Here is a 19611-nt window from a genome sequence, read left to right as displayed (position 1 = left end):
CTTACACACTGGCAGCTATTTCTGTGAAACTCAGCTAACTTCCGCTGGCTGTGTTAAAATAAAAAAAAAAAAAAAAAATCTTCCCCAGAACTATGTCCCATGCTCTCATATGCTGGCCAAACAACTGAAATATCTGATGTTGCAGAGAGTCTACTTCATACTGATGCTGGCCAAACTTGAGTTTGAGAATGCATTTTACACGTACTGTTTATGAATGCTGAGCTTTTCGAAGCAGGTATAAAGCTCTGCTGTTCCATGTGACTTGGCAAATAATAATGAGCATGGAGACAAATTAGCAGTGGAGAGTATGGGAGGTTTTTTTGTTTCTACAAAAGAGTGTCAATCCAGATTTTGCAGAACTAGAGATAATTTGGATCTTGATTGCATTTTAGTTCCAAATTTGACCTGGCTTCATCCTCCCAGTAAAGCATACGTGGCAGGTAACAAAATTCAAACTGCGGAGATGGACATCACATTTGCTTAATTCCAATGACTGGACAAGGGTTGCGGGGATCAGGAATACCTGAGGAACACCTGCACTGCTATCATTAAGACCCACAGACACCCTAATACCTCCAAAATTTAGAATGATATTGGGAGTTTTGAATCAGATACATCTGGCTACCAGGCCAACTCTTTAACATAGCTCAAAAAAAACCCCCACCATTCTTTAGTATCTTTCCACCTGTTTTCTAATTTACTATGTTAAATCAGTATAAACACTAACTATCTGCACTACAGCAGTGCCTAAAAAGTGCTGGGTACCATAAAACACTGTAGGAGGGGCCAATCATTGCTCTGAAGAGCTTACAGCCTAGAAGGACATAATCACATTAAGGGACTTTTAAGCAGTTTAAAAGTGCTTGTCAGGACAGAGCTTTTCTGCCCGGCAATGTGCTTCCTTCTGCTGGTTTACACCTAGCCAGCCTCTACAGCCTGCATCAGAACTGTCTAATGGAAAAGACAAGCAAACATACCACTCTGCAGAAATCTGAAGTACAAACCTAAAAGTAGTTAACTTGACAACAAAGACACAAAAACGTAACAAGAAGCTCCCTCAAGGTAAAAGAAAAATGTATGTGATTTGACTATTATTTTGCTTCAGATGCAAACTTTATGCCAAGAGACCAGACCAAACCCCCTGTTAATTGCATTGTGTTCAAATGGAAGAGAAAACTGGTTTTCGTATTTACTTAACCTTTGCCTTTTCTGCATTGTTTTTGGACTTACCTGCAGTTGGAGTGGGCCTAAGCCTGGTGTTGCTGCGGCAGCAGCTGCCATGGTAGTTGGGATCAGCTGAACAGGGTAAGGGTCACCTAAGTAAGAGAATAATAGAGGCGTCAGCACCTTTTATCTACTCTCCACCTGCAAATTAAAGTCCTGCATTCACTCTTTCCAAAAGCCTTCTTTTGTGTGCCTTGTTGAGGCCTAATGAAAAGCTCTATTGTGCAGCCTTTTACTAACACTCTTTTCACAATTCTGGCTGAGAGAGGAATGTGAATAAAAGGCACAAGCAATTAAGGCGGAAACCTCATCCTTTTTCATGATGTATTTAGGGAAATGGAAAAAAAAAGTGCACATTGATCAGAAGGCTGCACTTCAGAAAAAAAAAAAAAAAAGGAAAGAAAGAAGATGGGGGTGGAGGAGAAGAAAAGGAAAACAGTACAACCTTGATAAGATCACGGTGTTAGAAGGGGACAAATTTACAAGCTTGTCCAGAATATGAAGTTAACCAAATTCTGCTCCCTGTTAGTAAACTGAGCCTCACACAGATCAGAAATGGCACTCCTTTGACTACTGTGTTTTCTTTTAGGTGAGGGGAAAAAATAAAAAAATCTTGCTTTAGTTTGAGAGTTTGATCCTACAGCAGGAAAAAGCATGTGAGGTTAAGTGAATCAGACACAAGCCTCCAAAATCCCTGCGCCAACTCCACTTCATGACTTGTGATTCAATTTTTCTTCTGAGGGAAAACTACTTTAGTTTTAGTAAGAACTGCATTGTGTTGCATGAGATAAAGGGACCCAGTAAAGGTTTAAGAAAAAGTTGCAGGCATTTATAAAGGAAAATTACCTGAGATGGCAAAAATCAAGATGGACACAGGCATGTTTTAATGTTACGGAGCGCTCACTTTTGGTCACTCCCTACGTATCTGATTTGTTAAAATAAACTTCGTACTAGCCCATCAACAAAACTATTAAGAAAACCGGTTAAAAAAAAAAAAGTTACACGCATTATATTGCTTCTCCAAATGATAAAATGTTTAAGCACTTTCCCCTCAAATAAGGATCACCAGGGCATTTCTGTATGTCCCTACGTTCTGGTAGCGTGCATGATTTCTGTAGCATTAAAACAGCCACTTGAAATGAGACTATGGAAAAGGCAGAACACTTTATCAGGAAAATCTACCTAAATGTTCCTGTACATTTCACTAGAGAGGTAAATTAAAAGTTTTCTTCCTCTATTGTGCTTTTTTGAGTGAACTGGGGAGAAAAAAGATAAATTGAGAAGGCAATGCAGGCTGTTCTGTACAATCATTATTAGTTATTATTGAAGTTCATAATGGTATTAAGCCTAAGTTACAGGAAACAGAAAACAAAGGGAAAGAAACTTATCTCACGTTTTTGAAATGTTAGAAATAAGCTGTGTTGGTGTATACACATTCAGGAAAACTGCTAATGTTTATTTTTCCCTTTTATAATGCAACCTTCTTTACAGAGATCTTTACATTGAAGTATTTTGATCTGTTAAGAAGTAAATACCATAACTTCTAGAAATGGAGGGCCAGAAAAAAACTGGGCTGGCAAAGCATCTTAACTGATATTTAACTTCAATAAGCACGCCTGCTTATATTTAAGAACATCTTGAATAATGCTTTGCTGACTGAAGCCTCACAGTTTTTCATGGCTGGCCAGCCAAGCAATGGGAATCCAAAGGTCCAGCCAGGCATCCCCATTCACAAATGGGGATTTGCACCAGCACCAGGCCACAACTTCTCCATTTAGTTATTTATCGTCAAGGGGCACAGATTTCCTGACTTGCTTGGGTTTCTTTCCCCAGAGGATGCCATTGTTTCACATTTTCCAATTTTACTTTAACTGCGGCATCCACTTTCCATTTCATATCACAGACTGAATTAAAAATTTCTCTGACTTGAAATTTTCTGGAGAGTTATCTTGTGACCCAAGCAGTGGGCCTTAAACATGTGAGGACACGGAGAAGAAAGACTGTGGTCAAAGACTCAGGGTCAATGGCGTTTAGCTGCTTCCACACCACTAGCAGCTCAAAGGCTAATCCCAGTATCATTCTGAAAGACTCTTCTCACAAGAGGACTTTTTTTTCAAGAACCAGCCATGAAACAATATAAAATTATTAATTTCTGAACTGCAAAGAAAAGAACAAGGGAAAAGTTTCTCACTAGAATGTTGATTTTGCAGCCCATTAAAATCTTTAGTTACGAATTATTTGTATTAAAATGTACCTATTAAAAGATTAACTTCCATGCACTATGCCACATTCCTCTCTTCTCCACATACATGTATAAGCCTCAGCCCATCTTCCCACAACCTCATGCTAATTAATATATACCACTATTCTCACCTTCCTAAACAGCCAGGCAGATTCTCATTACCCTCGTCTGTTGTGGTAATTCCTATCCTTTACAGTTCATTTGGTAGATATATCAGGGAGATGCTTGAGAGAGAAGACATGGACATGCACACCCCATGGCCATGTGCATGGTCACAACCACTGGCTCTGGTGGTGTAGGTAATGCCTCTGGGACTCTTTAGGAGACGATGCTGGAAAGCAACTACTATACCAGTACATGCTAACACTGTTTTTCAGAACTCTAAGGAAAAAGCTCAAATTCATCCTAAAACCAGATTATAGTTGTGCAGAGCTGGGCTCTCCTGTCTACCAGGTTGGTTTTTTTGTTAGTTCATTCGTCAAAGGGTTTTACATTTTTCCAGGGCTCCAAAATATTTTTAACAAACAAAAACAACAAATAAAACTGAAAGGCTTCTGTAACCTAGCATGAATCTTTGGATCATTATGCCTTAGTAATACCTTCTGCTTTCTAGTGCTTAATGTAGGGGTTTAGCAATTCTTTTTATGAAGAAAAGCACACCCTGCCCGTGCTGTGACTCTTTCACAGGTGCTACTCATACACTGTATATTGACATTACTGCTCCCACGGTACAGACACGGTAGCAGCGAAGAAGTTGGAGGAAGGTACAGTAACGAGCAGAGACACCATCAGGGTTAGTGGTCCACGGTGTTTGCCCTGGTACAAAAGTCTAGCAAAAGATCGCCTCTGTCTGGAGGAGCTTACCGTCCACAGGAGGCAAACCACAAAAGAGCAAAGGAATATGCTCAAATGCCGTGCCATGCCCTGGGTCACTCAAGAGGCCAGTGGAAGAGCCAAGATTAAAACCCAGAGACAACTCCTCAGACAGTGCCTTTCCCAGGGAAGGATCCAGGCCCTGTATCAGTGAGGAGGTCGAGCACTTTCGTACTCATATCACACGGTGCAGGAGCAACTGCCACCCCTCAAAATACTAACCAAGGCCTCAAGTCTCCTCTAGTAAATATGTACCTGCTCATTCTTTGCTGTTACTCTAGAATATGATACATCTTTCTACTGTCCTTAAATTTATTCCCATATCATTTTGCCTGAGCAGTTTTAGTTAATTCTGAAGTCTGGGAAATGCATGTCTTAACTCTTTCATTACTTCTTCAGTAAATATCTTGGGTTTAGATGTAAAAAGTCGCTACATTTTTTTTCCCAAGCTCTGGGAACATTTTAGGAACGTGAGGCAAGATATACAGCTATTAGAAACAGGTATTTCCCAAGCCATTCACAAGTTTGCATCACTGAAAACACCAATAGATTCTCAAACAATTATACTACATTTCAGTTTACAAAGTTCACAATTAATCTACTAATGCATGCAGCCAGGAGTGTACCTCCCTGCATCTTTCAGCTACCAAAAGAAACATTTTGTGCAGCCCTTTCATGTTCCAAACTGTCTCTCATTATGTGTGGACTTTTCTTATAAACAAAGCATCAGAGAGAAGTTCTGTTGTTGTTGCTTTTCTTTAGTACACTGTACGATAAAATCTGGAGCAGGTCACAGGCTGGGATTTTTATTGTGAGAACAAGGTAAAAATTATTTCATTAGCTGACATATTCTTCTCTAATATATTATTATTTCCCAGCTACTTGGTGACATCACTTTGAAGAACAGAATTATTCAAGACTGACTACATGAAAAGAGCACAGAAGGACGTATGTACTGGTGATACGGCACCTAAAGGAGTGAATGGGATATGTCAGCCTGAGGGAGCTCATGGGGTGTATTAGAGGTGTTGGTACACACTGTGAGCAAAGGAGAACGCCAGTGGCTCAGGGAAGAAAGAAGGCAAGGCTGAACCCTCAATTCCGTGCCAATTCTTTATTTCTCTATGCTTCTTTTGGTCCGTCTTCCACAAACATACCCAGAACCTCTTTCCTGATAATTTATGCGCTGCAACTTCTTTCAATTTCAAATCACACCTTTATCCTTGCCCAAAATAATCTTCCAAGATCTGCTTACAAGAGGATTTTTCATGAAGCACCTTCACTTTTAAACCACTCTTTCTATGAACTCTCCCTATCATCCTCCACTGAGAACACTTTTCTGCGAAAGTAAGTTGTGGTACAGAGCCAAGTGGACATCCTGTCCCAAAACACAAAAAAACAACCCTGTGCTTAGGAATTTGATTTTCAACTGACTAGCTACCAAGCTCATGGATATTAAATGCTTGTATACTTGTGGAAATACAACACTGGCTCTTAAACTATTTGTACGTTTTGCAAAATTTTATCAAAGGAGTTTAGTAAGTTAAAAAACATTTAGAATTTTTTTAAAAGAGAAAATAAAGCATAGTAGCTAACATTATGTGTGTTGCACAATTCACCACAACTCCTAAGATATTTTTTGTATTCCTTTTTCTGTCAGTCATCTCATTTATTCTCCTTCATGGTGTAATCCCCCCTAGTGTCTTGTCTTGTCTTCTGACAGGCTGCAAGCTCTTCAGAGCAGGCACAATTGTCTTACTTGCTATATAAATCAAGTTACATGCTAATGTTAAATTATAATGTTTTGACAGGATTTTTAAGTTGAACCTGATTATATGAAACAATAGAACACTGATTTTTTTTTCCCCTGAAATTTTCTTCTTTAAAAAAAAAATTATACCAGAAGTGGAGAAGTAGGCGGTTTATTTCCCATGATTTTTTTAAACTTATTGTTTTCCTCCTACCTGTCTTTCAGGGACAGCAAGTGAAAAAAGTTGGGAGGTCAAGGAAGGAGAAGAAAAAAAGAAAACAGTGTAAAGAATATAAAGAGTAGGAAACAAAAACAAATTCTTAAATTATAATTTCCAAAACAGTATGCTAAACTAAATTCCTTGAAAAATACCAGAATAAACATTTCCTTATAGTAGATTCTGTTGAATGAAAAGGAATTCTACATTATCTTTCCCCATTTTTGACAAGCTCTAGAAAAAGCCACAGTAATTTTACACTCAATTTATCACTTAAGTATATTTATAATGAATAATCACAGCTGATGGCTAACTGACAGGTAAGCCACTGTATCTCCACTCACTCACTCTCATCCTCATCACCATTTTCCTTTCAGTTTTTTGGTGTGATGGTGGACATGTAGTAAAAGTAACAGGAGGCTGTGAAAGACATGAGCAGCGTTCCCTGACTTCTGGCTCTAGGCATTAGGGATTTAGATAAATAAGAGAAAGAGTATGAAGATGATACCACCAGTGACTTCCAAAAGAAATCCAAACTGGCTCCCTGCCTTTCTTTGAGGATATTTCTGGAGAGCATCGACCGGGTGCTGCCTCCAAGGGATTTTGTATTTTAGAGGAACAATTCAGTCTACAGAAGGGGTGGCTTTGGAGGGACCCATAAGAAGCCTTCCAGTTCCTATGTATTTCCACAAAGGTTTGTACACACTACCATGAATTTAAATAGTGGCTTTTATTTGGTTGCCCAACTATGGCTAATACTGCCAGAACAACAGACATCTTTTACGGCCTAGAAACGGAACTGAAACTATCAGCCTGTTTTCACAGGACCCCATTATTTTACTTGTCTGTTTTGTTTTTATTAGCATTATTGTGAGAAGCCACACATAGATCAGGGGCTATAGGATTCTTTCAGTTAGAAATAGTTCTTAGTTGTGGTGTTATTTTTTGCAGTCTTGATGCCTTCCCGTGCATTTGCAGCATTACAGAACTGACACATTCTCATGTATGCTAAAAGGCAACGTTGTTACCAAAAATTCCTCCTTCTTGCTGTTTCTATCCACAATGCTATTACTCTTTTCTTATCCTGGGGGGAACATGAGGGTTTAGTCATATGCTCATTCTTTTCCAAGGCATAAACAGTAGCCCTGAAAGATGACTAGCATCTTTATAAAGAAGCTACAGTATGTGGTCCTCACAACACATGGTTCCTATTTTTGTCATTCTGATAAGAGCACAGCAATGTCAATATTTTTTTCTTGTGATTTGATGATTGTCAGTGACCTGTACGTCAGCTGATAAAGCTGACACAGTTAAATCAGAAATTAGCGCTCAGTCTCTTTAGAAGCCAGACACATGGACACTGAACACAAGAAAAATTATAAGACAGTCCACATGATACTCCATTAAACAATGAAACATGTGACTGACTAAAAAACAGAGATACATCAGCAAATTTCCCTGAGGAAGTTTATGGTATTTAACTCCTAAACATTAATTTTATTGTACTGTATGAGGAACCAATTAACTGAGAGTTTCATTTTTATCGGACATCGGAATTATTGTTCAGAATATAGATGAACAGTAAATTCAGCATATTTTGATTTTATTAGGCTTGGCTTGTTCATCTCACACAATTTTGCTGATTTTAAAAGGTAATTAGATATTTCATCAGTAACCTTGTGTGCGTTACTTTATTTAGAACACTTCCAGCAGCAACGAGCTAATATGTAAGACACATACAATGCACCTATTGTATATTCAGATTTTTCCCCCTTAATTGGATATGGTTGAAATAGTGATTAAAGTGCTTTCAGAAAACCTCGTGTTGATGACATCTGACTGGGAACACAATATGATTTGTTACAACAAGTTATCCACAGGGGAGATGAGGAATGGGCAAAGAAAAACAATTCTGATTTCTAAAATTTGGCAATTTCTATAAAAATAACATAGGCATCAGCAAATAAAAGGCTACCTAGAAGCTTTCCTGAGAATTTGCGAATAACCTGGAAAATATATTTGGGGTAAATCCCACTTCCAGAAATATAGACTTAGTAACTATTGTTTCCTGAGAAAGAAAACAAATCCTAAAAACCTCCATATAATTCAATTTCTTGCACACCTCAGTTTAGAAAACAAAGTATGTTGTTCTTCATCCTCCAAAGAAGAAACTGTCTGGAACTCAACAGTTTCAATTGTATTGAAAAACCTCAGGACCGATACAACATACCACACCTCCCTAAGCAGCTAGTCGACATTTCAATTCCTTTTTAACTTGAGCATCAAATGCTTAAAGAAGCAATGGAGCGCAGTTTCCAAAATGAATCTTACTTAGCACCATTAACTGCGGAGGACCCATCTTCTTTACAAAGTTTGGGCTATTCTGTGTCTTTTAGTGGAAAGCTAATTGCAAACAGTGCCGCAAATGTAAAGCCACAGAAGAAGCACGAGGAAGCATTCTGTCCTGGTGCATTCTGGTACTTAGATTTGTTGAAGAATACCAAATCTACCACTGTTCTCAGCCCAACTCCTTCTGCCTTTTCTGTAAATAGCTCCCCAGAAGCAGCCCCTTTTGCTTTCCCAAAATCTTTATTTCATTCCCTGGCCCAGGAGAGACAATCATGCCTTAATATTCCACATACAAATCTATACATATGTGCATTAATAAAAAGATCACACTACCTACGACTGAAGAGCAGCCGCCTCTGAGGCAGAACTATGCAGTTTTTAAAGGGCACAATACAAAACTTCTTCTCTTCTATCACTTACACTGTTTTTATACTTTCAAAGCACTTCACAAATATTAATTAGCTCTAAATAAATTCTAATTATTTCTAAGAGTGGCCCTAGCAGATCTGTATCATCTGGTGTGAAATCTGACTTTAGTGAAGTCAACAGCAACAGCTCCTCAGACCTCAGCAGAGCTGACATTTCACTCGCCATTACTAAAATGCTGGGAGTCATGTATGTTATCTAGCAAGTATCACAAGTGGAGCTGAACTAGTAATAGCAGTAGTAACAAATGATAAGAGTTAAGGAATGCTGGCTGAGAATAAAGGGAGAAGGGTTAAATGACCTGAGCCAATCTGCATAGCCTAAATGTGGGAGAAGCTTTGCCACAGTTTGGGAAATGCAGTAATCTGGCTCTGTTTGGTTTCAGCAAGACTCTCACCTGCTGCTAAAACCAATTCATATACTCAGGATACTGGGGTTAACTCCCAACATCTGCTCCTGCCACAGGTCACTAACTTAGTTAACACCCCACTTTGAAACATCAACTATTTATAAAAAGAGCTTTGTATTATACATCTATAGAAATATCACATATTATGTATATAATAAAATACATATAAAGAGGCTTGCATAAAAATCAAAATACTTAAATTCCAAAAAGCACACAGTGAATAGATAACCAGGTATGTAGCAAATAAGTAGGTAACCAGCATTTTTCTTGCTAATTGTGGACAATAGAGTCCATCACATACTGCCAACTTATTTTTCTCATATGCAAAAAATGCTTTGGTTGTAAATAATAATATTAAATACTTTACACACCATGCAGTTATATGTAGCTATGGAGGTTAAAAAATCAATGGGACCCATAGATGACAAAGGGTTTTTTTCTCAAACAGAAATGTAATCCTAATAGAAGTTCCTTCCTTTTTCTCTGCCAACTTTACCACCACACAATATGCCATAGAGAAAAAAGGGGAAGTGTCAACTTGTGTAAATTGTCCCTTATGTAATGCAAACCATCTGTTTAAAAAACAAAACAAAATGAAAACCCAAGCCACTCCCAAGCATGATCTGCTATGGAGAAAAGGAAAGAAAAGGAAATTTACTATATCAAATTGGAAGCCAAAGACCATGACCTGCCATGTAACCATGGAGAAAATATTTACCCCCTCCTCCCTGTATTTACCCAATTTTGCAAAACATTTGGAGAAGTGAATAATTTGCTCTGCACATATTAGAGACTGATATTGTTGTATTCTTTTGAGCATTTCAGCTGCCTAGAATGTTTCCAATCAGGTAGGAACCCAGGCAGAGAAACCTCTTTGTTTTCAATAACAGACAGAATAGCTCTCACACAGTGATGCCACCACAGGGTCAGAAGGTCCCCAAGTTGCCAACCACTGGAACCTGGCAAAATGGTATACTCTTGCCTTGTTCTTCTACTCTTCTTTAGGTATCTGCCATGAGAGGAATCTAAATGGACCCCTGCTACGAACTGTTACAACTATTTTTGTGTTATCTTCAGTCAATTCCTTGGAAAAGGAAGTATGTGTAGAGAAGACGGTACTCTTTCCTTCCCACAGTCTCTCTCTGGATAAGTCATTAGTCCAATTGGGAAGCACTGGCTGAGGAACCCTACCACATACACTCTCTGAAGCCACTGGGAGACATACATTTGACCCTCTGTTGCTCTAAAATGGACAGGTGAATCAGAAAGCATTGGATAAGTTAGTTTGGTTTCATTATCTAAGCTGAGTGAAAGAAAAATAGTAGTGCAACTAGGTATTCATCATTTTTTCTCTTTCACTGGCCTCGAGGCTTGATCAAAATGCCTCTTCCAGCCGCAGCTGTGCTGGCTGAAGAGGCCACCATCTCCAATCAGAGCCCCCTGCCAAAGGTTACCACTGTGACCAAGCTGCTTGTTTAATCACTTCCTGACATGTTTCCATTAAAATGAGCCAGCTCAGTTTAAGCAATTTCAACAGAAAGTCCTTGCTATCACAGTCTGGACAGAAGCAAGTTAGGGAGCGCTTAACCAAGCAGCCTGGCCAGTACGTCAGAAGTTAGAGGCACAGTGATGAGCAACTGGAGACGGTGATCTCTTCAGCTACTTGGCCTGCAGACAGAAGGTGGCAAGTAACCCAGTTATCAGGTGTGACCAATAGCACAACTAACGAGAGACCTGCAGTGCCTTAGATGATATGCTGCTGATTTTGAGACACTCTTCTGGAGACCTGGCTTTTCAAAGAGGCAGGGCATATAATTGTATAAGTCCCTTTGAAGGTGTCCCCAACCAGCTATCCATAATCAAGGTACTCAGCATCATTAGTTAGTTATGAAAATATTGGTTATCACAAAATTCCCTCTTCCTCTCCCCCAAATTTTCAAACCTCCCTTTTATTGAGAAACAGGATATGAAAATTTTCATAGTTCTTTGTTATTTGTGACTGGAACTGAATTGTCCCATGGAGATTTTTATCATTCCTATGTGCAGGTTGTTAATGCTAGTAAATAACAGAATCATCACTAAAGAATTCCTATCAATCAGCCATACAAAATAATTCTGAAAATCTATCAGCCCAGAAAAAAGGGCAGGTCTTCCAAAAGGACAGGGAAGATGTAGAAGTGAGGTTCCATTTTCGTAAGGTACATAAGCCAAATTTAAAACATACAACAGCAGTCAGGAAAAGATGCTGGTAGTGGGGTCTTCAGAAGTTCATAGGAAGGCCCTGCATCCAAAAGCAAACTCAGTGAAAGTTAGGCATTTAATGTGCTGAGAAGCTGAGCAAACTAAGCTGCTGTACATTCTCTGTTGCAGTGCTATACTGGTATCCACCTTAGTTCAGTTCAAGCTAGCATAGGTTACTGTACTAAAGTTTGCAATACAAACATTTGCTAAATATCCCTCAGACTTAGATCCCAGTGTCTTTGTCACTCTTCAAATGAAGGTTTAGTCTCCTAAATCACTCAGGTGGTTTAGAAAATTTTATCCGAAGCTCTTTGCTTTACAATCTACCACATCTTTGTCAAGAGGACTGATACACAGAAGGGCAAGCAGAAAAGTGGGAGAAATATGTTTTAATGGCCTGTCAAAAACATTACTTGATGTGAACATGTTATAGTTTTAAGGCAGCTACGTTTTTCATCGCTACAAGCTTTCTAGGTGTTGCTAAATCCTTACATGCTTTTTTGTTTACACTAAACTGTGAGTGAAAAGAAAAAATCCTTTGGACTACTTATCACTTTTCCTCAGCTTCTCAGTCAAATTCAGTCAAACATGCCAGGGAATCACCAAACACAGAGCTGTCTTTTTCCACTGGCTTCTGCTCAGTCCTAGACCTTGGCATGCTGTTAATTCCAAGCCTTACTGCCAGGAGCAGCAGCAACTTTGCTCTTTTTCCTTTTTGATTTTCAAGGTTACACAAACATGCAATGTCATATATACTTCATGGATGTGAGGAACTATAGGACTGTCTTACAGTTAATGTACATGCAGTAAAAAGAAAGGAAAAAACCAACCTCAACTCTTTCTAGCCAAACCAGACTTCATTAGCATGAAACTAATTTAATCTGCCAGATATATCTAACGGGGTGCTTTCCTGACCTTTTTCAGGCCTACAGTTATGGTAGCATTCATATTCAGTGTGGCTTTCAGTTAAACATTCTGTAATGTGAATCACTACTTCTCCCATCTGAGAGAGACTGAGTGTGAAATCACTGGAAGAACTGAATGAGCCTAAGCTTTGGCACTGCAGCTGCTGAGGGACGTGAAGTGTTTTGAACAGTAATTTTCAGTAGTGGTCCCAGTCTGTAAAATATTAGGAAAAGGGATTAGTGGCCAAAGAAACTCAAGTTCACATTCAAGTACTGTATCTACAATGTTACAGAAACTGAAAGAAATCTGAAAGTGTGGGCTAAGCCAGTTTAACTAAAGGAATCTTTTTATGTTCTAATTTTATGAAACTGCTGCAGCAGCAAGTGCTGAGTAACTCAAAACAACTGATGAATTCATGAGTTAGTCAATGATACAGATGGATACACTGACATGGACATAATAAAGCTAAACACCCATGCTAGAAACAGAGAAGGGTAGAACAAGCAAGTCTGAGATAACTCAGTAAAAAACTGATGTCAGAAGAGTTATACAAGCACAAATGCATGAAGACAAGTCTATGAAATTCATGCTCTAGCTAAGCCTATTCATGGAAATGGAGTTCCTCGATTATTCCTTAACTTGTATTTATTATCACCCTGTTGACAGGAACATGAAATCCTATAGAAGGCTTAAATAAAACTTCCAAAAAAATCTGGGGAGTGTAGAGAACAATACAAATATTTCAAGGATTAAAAAAGTAGATGCTATATTTTTTTAGTGTTAGGCTCTCATAAATATACTCATAGCTTGTGTTAGTCCATCAAACTGAAAGGCATATGCTATCTTTGATCTCTGTGCAGAACCCCTGTTGAGATTAATGTGAGTTCTGTGTGAAGAAAGAGACTAGAATAGGCCGCCGGTTCACAAATAGTAAGCAGGCTGCTTCAGGAAAAAAATGTATTTTCTTACAACAGTGTTGAAATTTATTGGGAAATTTCAATTAGCTTTTCTTCAGGGGTATGTAAGTATGCGTGATCATAAGCATGTTCACCTGTCAAAAAGATCTGTCAGAAAGAAGGTGCACAAATCAACTTCCTCTGTGAAATGTTTTGCTGTTACGTTGAAACACGTACTTCATCTCTGACAATCTTTTCTCATACAGTAACGACTAATCCTGTATTTTACACTCATCTGTGCAAGTTAATGGCTTTGTCCATCGGGCTAGGGAGGTGATACTTTTATACAGATTGGCACGAAATTGTGCCCTACACCCACTTCCAGCTAAAAAAGTCTACAGGACTTACTGCATCCCGCTTTGTAGCTGAAACCAGGAGGAAGAAGGAATCCTTGCTGTGCAGCTGCTGCTAGGGTTCGTTGGTCTGGAGGGAATACGGGAATCATTAATGGAGGCAGCTGACCCTGGACCTGCTGAACAGGAGAGGGAAAATCAAACGTGGAATTTTTTCTGGGGAAAATGTCTGCTTACACGCTTTGTCTTAATTCTGATCTGAGAGGTCAGGTTTGAATATGCTCCTCCATAATGGGGTGTTCCAGTAGCATCAACTATTCAGCCTCATCTTAATTACCAAAGCACTTCATATGAATTACATTAATCCAAAATAAATCGAAAGATTCCACTAACGCATACCTATATCCCAATTAATTATTCCCCCCCCACAGTCCATAATGCCTCACTTCTCAGATGGCAGGGTGGGTTTTTCTTCTCTTTTATTGCACTGTGTAACCATCTCTCTGTCTCAGACAGTAGCTTTCACTCTGACTGAGCCCAAACACAGATACACACACACAGAAGTACAAACATGTGCGTAAGTAGCATACAGCACAGTCAGTACTATTTTTCTGCCCATATACATGCACTTATACGTACATGTGAAAAGAGAAAGTCTCTGAAATGGTAAGAAAAGAGGCTGAGACACTTTATTCACAAATAAAACACATCCATGTCTGAAGTGTTAGCTGTTCAACTTTGCACAGCAACTGTACACAACCATGCAAGTCAGGAAATGGAAAATATTATATTGTAAGTGGATACTGCAGGGGACTTAAGACATGCAGAAATTAGTCATCAAAACTGGAAGTTGGCCATGGCACAATGTCTAATACTATTGCTTTTACCCAGTTCTGTCAGAGTTGTTAATTGCTAGAAATGGACATCATCTTCCTATTTCACACAGATGAGAAACAAAAAGCTTGCTAGATTAAAATGTTAAATGGCTGCTTTTAATTAAAAAACCCTATTGTACTGACCAGATCAGTCAGTAAAAGGAGACTGACTCATTTTCTAAGAGAGGTCATCTAGATTTTTAACGGCACTGTAAAGCTAAGGCATTGGAGGTACAGATACATTATCAAAGACTAAAATTTAGTTTGTGGTCTGTAGCCTTAAGAAACAAGGAGAATTAAGAGCGTTGACAGACAACCTTTTTTGGCCAGAGGTGTAAGAAGGTGTTACTCCCTTCATTACTGCCTGCATAGCAGAACTGGCAAAAGAACCTGTGCCAGCTCCTTGGTTGCCACAGTTCAGACTACAGCATCTTGGCTTAATTTTATTTTAATTTACTCTCCTGAAGATCCAGGAGATGTCTCGGTTCACCCAACACTGTTACAAGGCAGAAGAGTGGTATGAAATTTGGGAAGGTAACCTCTTCATTTATGCCAGGACCTGTCAACACCTGTCTGTGTGCTGACTGCATCTTTATAACCTGAAACAATTTGCAAGGATGGAGTTCAGGAGTGCTTTCGACAGAGATTCTTGCACTGGGAGATTAAGGTTGGGACTGAAGCTAGAGCAGATGTAGCTCCACTCACTGAACTAACTCGATCCATTTTTTGTTACTTCAGTATTCTCCTTTCTATTCTGATCCTGTTAACTAGAAGACATACGTACTTTTAACTGGATTGCTGAAGAAAAAAAAAAAATGTATAAAATGTAATTTCTTCTCTATCCCCACTCAGTCACCCTAGAAGTGCCCAATATCTGCCTTTTCTTCATGTGTTTATTTTTTGTTTGTTGTTGTTTGGGTTTTTTGTTTGTTTATTTTTTTAAGACAAAGACAAAGTAACTGTATTCTTTTAGAACAAAAATGAACAGCCGTGTGGAATTTTTGCATAGTACTCTTCTTCGGCAAAAAGCCACAGAACTTTTTTTTAAATGGTTTCCAAGGATGAAAGTGACTTTGCCAAGCAAAGAAGCTTCAAAACAGGACTCAAAAACACTAATAGAAAGACAGATGGTTCTACTAAGAGCTTTGCTGCCAAAAAAAATGTTAAAAAAAAGTGAAAAAAATGGAGTGATGTTATTGAAGCTGACTGCAAAGTTCTCTGATGACTGCAAATACTCTTGTCCCACTGCAAGTGTTAACTCTGCCTCCAGGGCTAATATAACTAAAGCACCACACACACACAAATTGTCATTGCCAAGCCCACAATGTAGCACAAGTCTGCACTTGATTCCAAGTGACTGCCAAATACACGAGCAAAACACCACACTGAAAAATTCCCATTTAGGAAAACATTTACCAGGAAAATGCCCTTTCTTCTTAACTCTGACTGCTGCATTTCATTTTTTCAAATCACTGCTCCTCTTTATCTCTCCAAGGGGCCTTATACCCACTAATTTCAAATGACACAACCCCAGTGGAGGTAAGAACTATAGAGTGATGAGGATGGTTTGCATGGATACAGAAATAACGCAGTCAAAACAATGTGATTTTCATTCCAGGATGGAACGTATGTAGCACCACTCAAACAGCTACACTTCATTTTCTCCCAAATACAAGTAAGTGCAAACATCAGTTAATTTTAATCCGATTACCTGACACAATACAATACAAATTACGGACTCTTCATTTTTATGACTCATTTAACTACTACATCTTAACTTTTGTTATGTTTATTATTATTACCTAGAATTGCCAGGGTACAACTGTTTCAAGTGGCACAGAATAGAGGCCCTCCTTCTGAGTTTTACACAAAGGGTATTTTCCTCTCTTTTTTTTTTTAAGCTATTACTACTTCAGTTACATCTCTCACAAATGTTTTTTGTTATGTAGTTTACATACTTGATGAACCTTCTTGATGGTAACTTCTTGATACTGCATTTCTAATTTGAACATAATGGACTGCAAATCAGAGCTACTTTTCAGGCCATTCAATTTTTTCTGCTAATGGACATATATATGTCCATAAAAAGAAATACATCTTTAACAATCTCAAAATGCACATAGCTGTCAAGATTCTCCACTTGCCAGCCTCTCTATGTGATTACCTCTTCTTAGTTGTAATTTCCTAAAGGTGAAGATTGTAGTTTAAATCCTCACAAAATTCCCAATGGATTTAATGGGCTACAATTTCACCTTCTAACTTCTTATCTACTTTATGATGTTAGTCTGGATGATACAGATACAATCTTCCAAGGACCTGTTTTTTCACTACACATACTATTGCCACAATGTCAACTGATCACACAGTTCCCTGATCTTTCTTTTAATTTGAATGCCGTCACCACGTATCAGATTAATCGGAAGTATTCTTGTACTGCACGACAAACCGTAGAGGCATGGTATACACAAAAAAGGCATACAACACACATAAAATAATAAAGAAATGAACCAAACGTCATGAGAGCCATAATATTCTATACAATCAATTTGCTAGTCAAGGAATTCATACTTTCATTCACATATCTCTGACAAGTAATTTGGGGCAAGAGGGAAGCCCATGCTGCAATGAAAAACATAAACCACACCACTTGACATTTAGTTTATGAAAAATAATTCCCCTTAAGGAAGCAGATACACAAGAGCTCAAACAATCCAAGAAAATAAAGGTTCTCTAATTCATAATGAGGATAGTAAGTCATCTTCTGTAACAGCAAAGTATTTTAGGAGTGGAAGAAATTGCAACCAAGTTTAACCTAGAGCCGAAACCAAAATCAGGGACCCTTCATACTTGCCACTGAAAATCCAAAAAGGAGACTAGCCTTAAAGAACTTATCAATGAAAAAACCAGCATGAGCACAGAACAGCAACTAATAGTATATCTACTGTCCAAGTGGGAAACTGAGACATCCACAGTTGCCCGTAGAGATTTTAGATTTTGGGAGGTGCCTCACTGTATCTTTGTTTCACTGTCTGTGAAAAATCTGCCCTTAAATGACTTATCCTTACCAAAATAAATTTGTTATTAAACTTGGAACCAGTTCAAGTTGTTAAAGCCTGGGCCAGCATCTTCACGAATCTGTGCATGTCCTTTATGACTGGACCATAACAAATCCAACTGCACAAAGACATGCATTCAGTGTAGCCACAGCTAGGTTCCCAGTATTCCCAGCTTCATTATAATTGTAGCATTACTGCCTAAATTCTGGTTTCCTACCTACTTTTAGGAACATATTATGGTTACCACAGCTACCTAAGCACTAAGCAGTATGTTTTTAACAGTTACCCCTACTGTTTGTTACTAGCTCCTGCTGTGACTTATATAAATTTAGATTGCAAACACTTGACAACTATAGTTCTACTCTATTTTCTCTAAAATGTCACGTGCACTTTGGGTCACTATATAAATAGCTACAAAGACAAAATAGTTCAAGGAAGCATTAAGGTTGCAAAGTTAGGCATTCAAGGCTTAGGGAATGCCAGAATCAGGATAGCATGCATGACCTTATTTTGGTCCTTTATGCCCATGCATTCTGACAGAGTCTTTAACTAAAAGTTCACAATTTCCCCCTCACGTGACTCTTGCTTAATCTAACAGGCTTATAATATTTCTCAAGTAGCGTAAACCCATACTTTTAACAAATCTAAGCCCCTAACATAGCAGCTGCTATTAGTTTTATTTATTTTATCTTTATACACTTCCACCAATTTCATTTCTGCAGTTGCTCATTACATGCTTATTAGCATAAACTTTTATGTAAGTTTTCCTCTCTCCAAGGTAAATACCTCAGTGCATTTCCCGGCATCCATATGCAACACTTTCCACGGAGGGGTGAATACTGCTTTTCCACCCACCTCTAGTTCTTCAGAAGCAATTCTATCCATTTTGGTGAGACTGGTGACGGAGTAACGAACTGCTCAGTGTGAATTAGAACGGCTGCTAAAAGCAACACTCCCCTCCTCTACAAACTGACAAAACTCTGAGCAGTACTTTACTCTCGAGCTGTTTAGAAGATGCCCTTCAAGAGCTGTAGGAGCATCTTTACTGAAATGATCTCTTGCATGGCTTCTTCATGTAGAAGCATGGCTAATGTTTACTTTCATTTGAGTTATTCTCAGCTGCCTCAAAGAAGTTCAGATTTTGCATTCCTAGAACAGTGGATGCACATGAATGATTCTATTAACTTCAAACTGTTGTATGAATATCTTCTTGCCTGCAACTTGTTTGTAAGTTAAGCATCTCTTCTACTGTATATGAAAAAATGTAATGTACATTTAACATGCAATAACATAAATCTGTCCTTCAAAAATGACATATTTAATTGCATCGGTCCCCCTTCCTCCAGAAACACTTGGCTCATGGTGGCGCACACTATGCTGAAGGACCGGATTCTTTAATTAGCGTATCTGTTGGCCATCTCTTTCTCTCTCCCTCACACCCCCCCACGTCTATCTTAAGGGAAATAAAAATATATGTCCTCATATAACTACAATCTGCTATTTTCCCTTACAGTGACGTTTAAAATAAGAAAAGAAAATGTTGTTCTCCTCATTCTCTTCTCCTACCTAAGTGTGTCCTAAATGTACATGGCAGGGAGCCTTGCCTATCCGGGTAATGCAATGATCACTCTCCTGCTGAGTTTGAGGTGGCTTTTTATGGGGTGCTTCGTGAGTGCTTGAGACACAAAACAAAAGGTGGATGCCAAGAAGCAGAGATGCAGAGAGGAGGACACTGATGAGACAGACAGCACACCCATTCCACCCCATGTTCTAACCTAACGCTTTGCTTTTACT

The 19611-nt window shown here is 38.6% G+C and overlaps 1 protein-coding gene across 15 annotated transcripts in view; it reads right to left on the bottom strand.

The window, feature by feature from the left end:
* The window catches only part of SOX5 (SRY-box transcription factor 5), a 649313-nt gene that overhangs the window by 88336 nt on the left and 541366 nt on the right, over window positions 1-19611 (bottom strand). For 10 of the 15 annotated variants that reach the window (XM_069806597.1, XM_069806598.1, XM_069806600.1 and 7 more), the window contains 2 exons: window positions 13942-14065; window positions 1231-1316 (listed from right to left, as the gene is read on the bottom strand). In XM_069806597.1, the coding sequence (XP_069662698.1) occupies window positions 1231-1316; window positions 13942-14065 (210 nt within the window). The remainder of the gene's footprint in view (window positions 1-1230; window positions 1317-13941; window positions 14066-19611) is intronic. The other 5 variants (XM_069806605.1, XM_069806596.1, XM_069806606.1 and 2 more) reach the window with 1 other exon arrangement.

This window comes from Haliaeetus albicilla, chromosome 19, assembly GCF_947461875.1.
Source record: "Haliaeetus albicilla chromosome 19, bHalAlb1.1, whole genome shotgun sequence".
NCBI classification, from domain to species: Eukaryota; Metazoa; Chordata; class Aves; order Accipitriformes; family Accipitridae; genus Haliaeetus; species Haliaeetus albicilla.
This window is presented reverse-complemented; position numbering and strand designations above follow the sequence as displayed.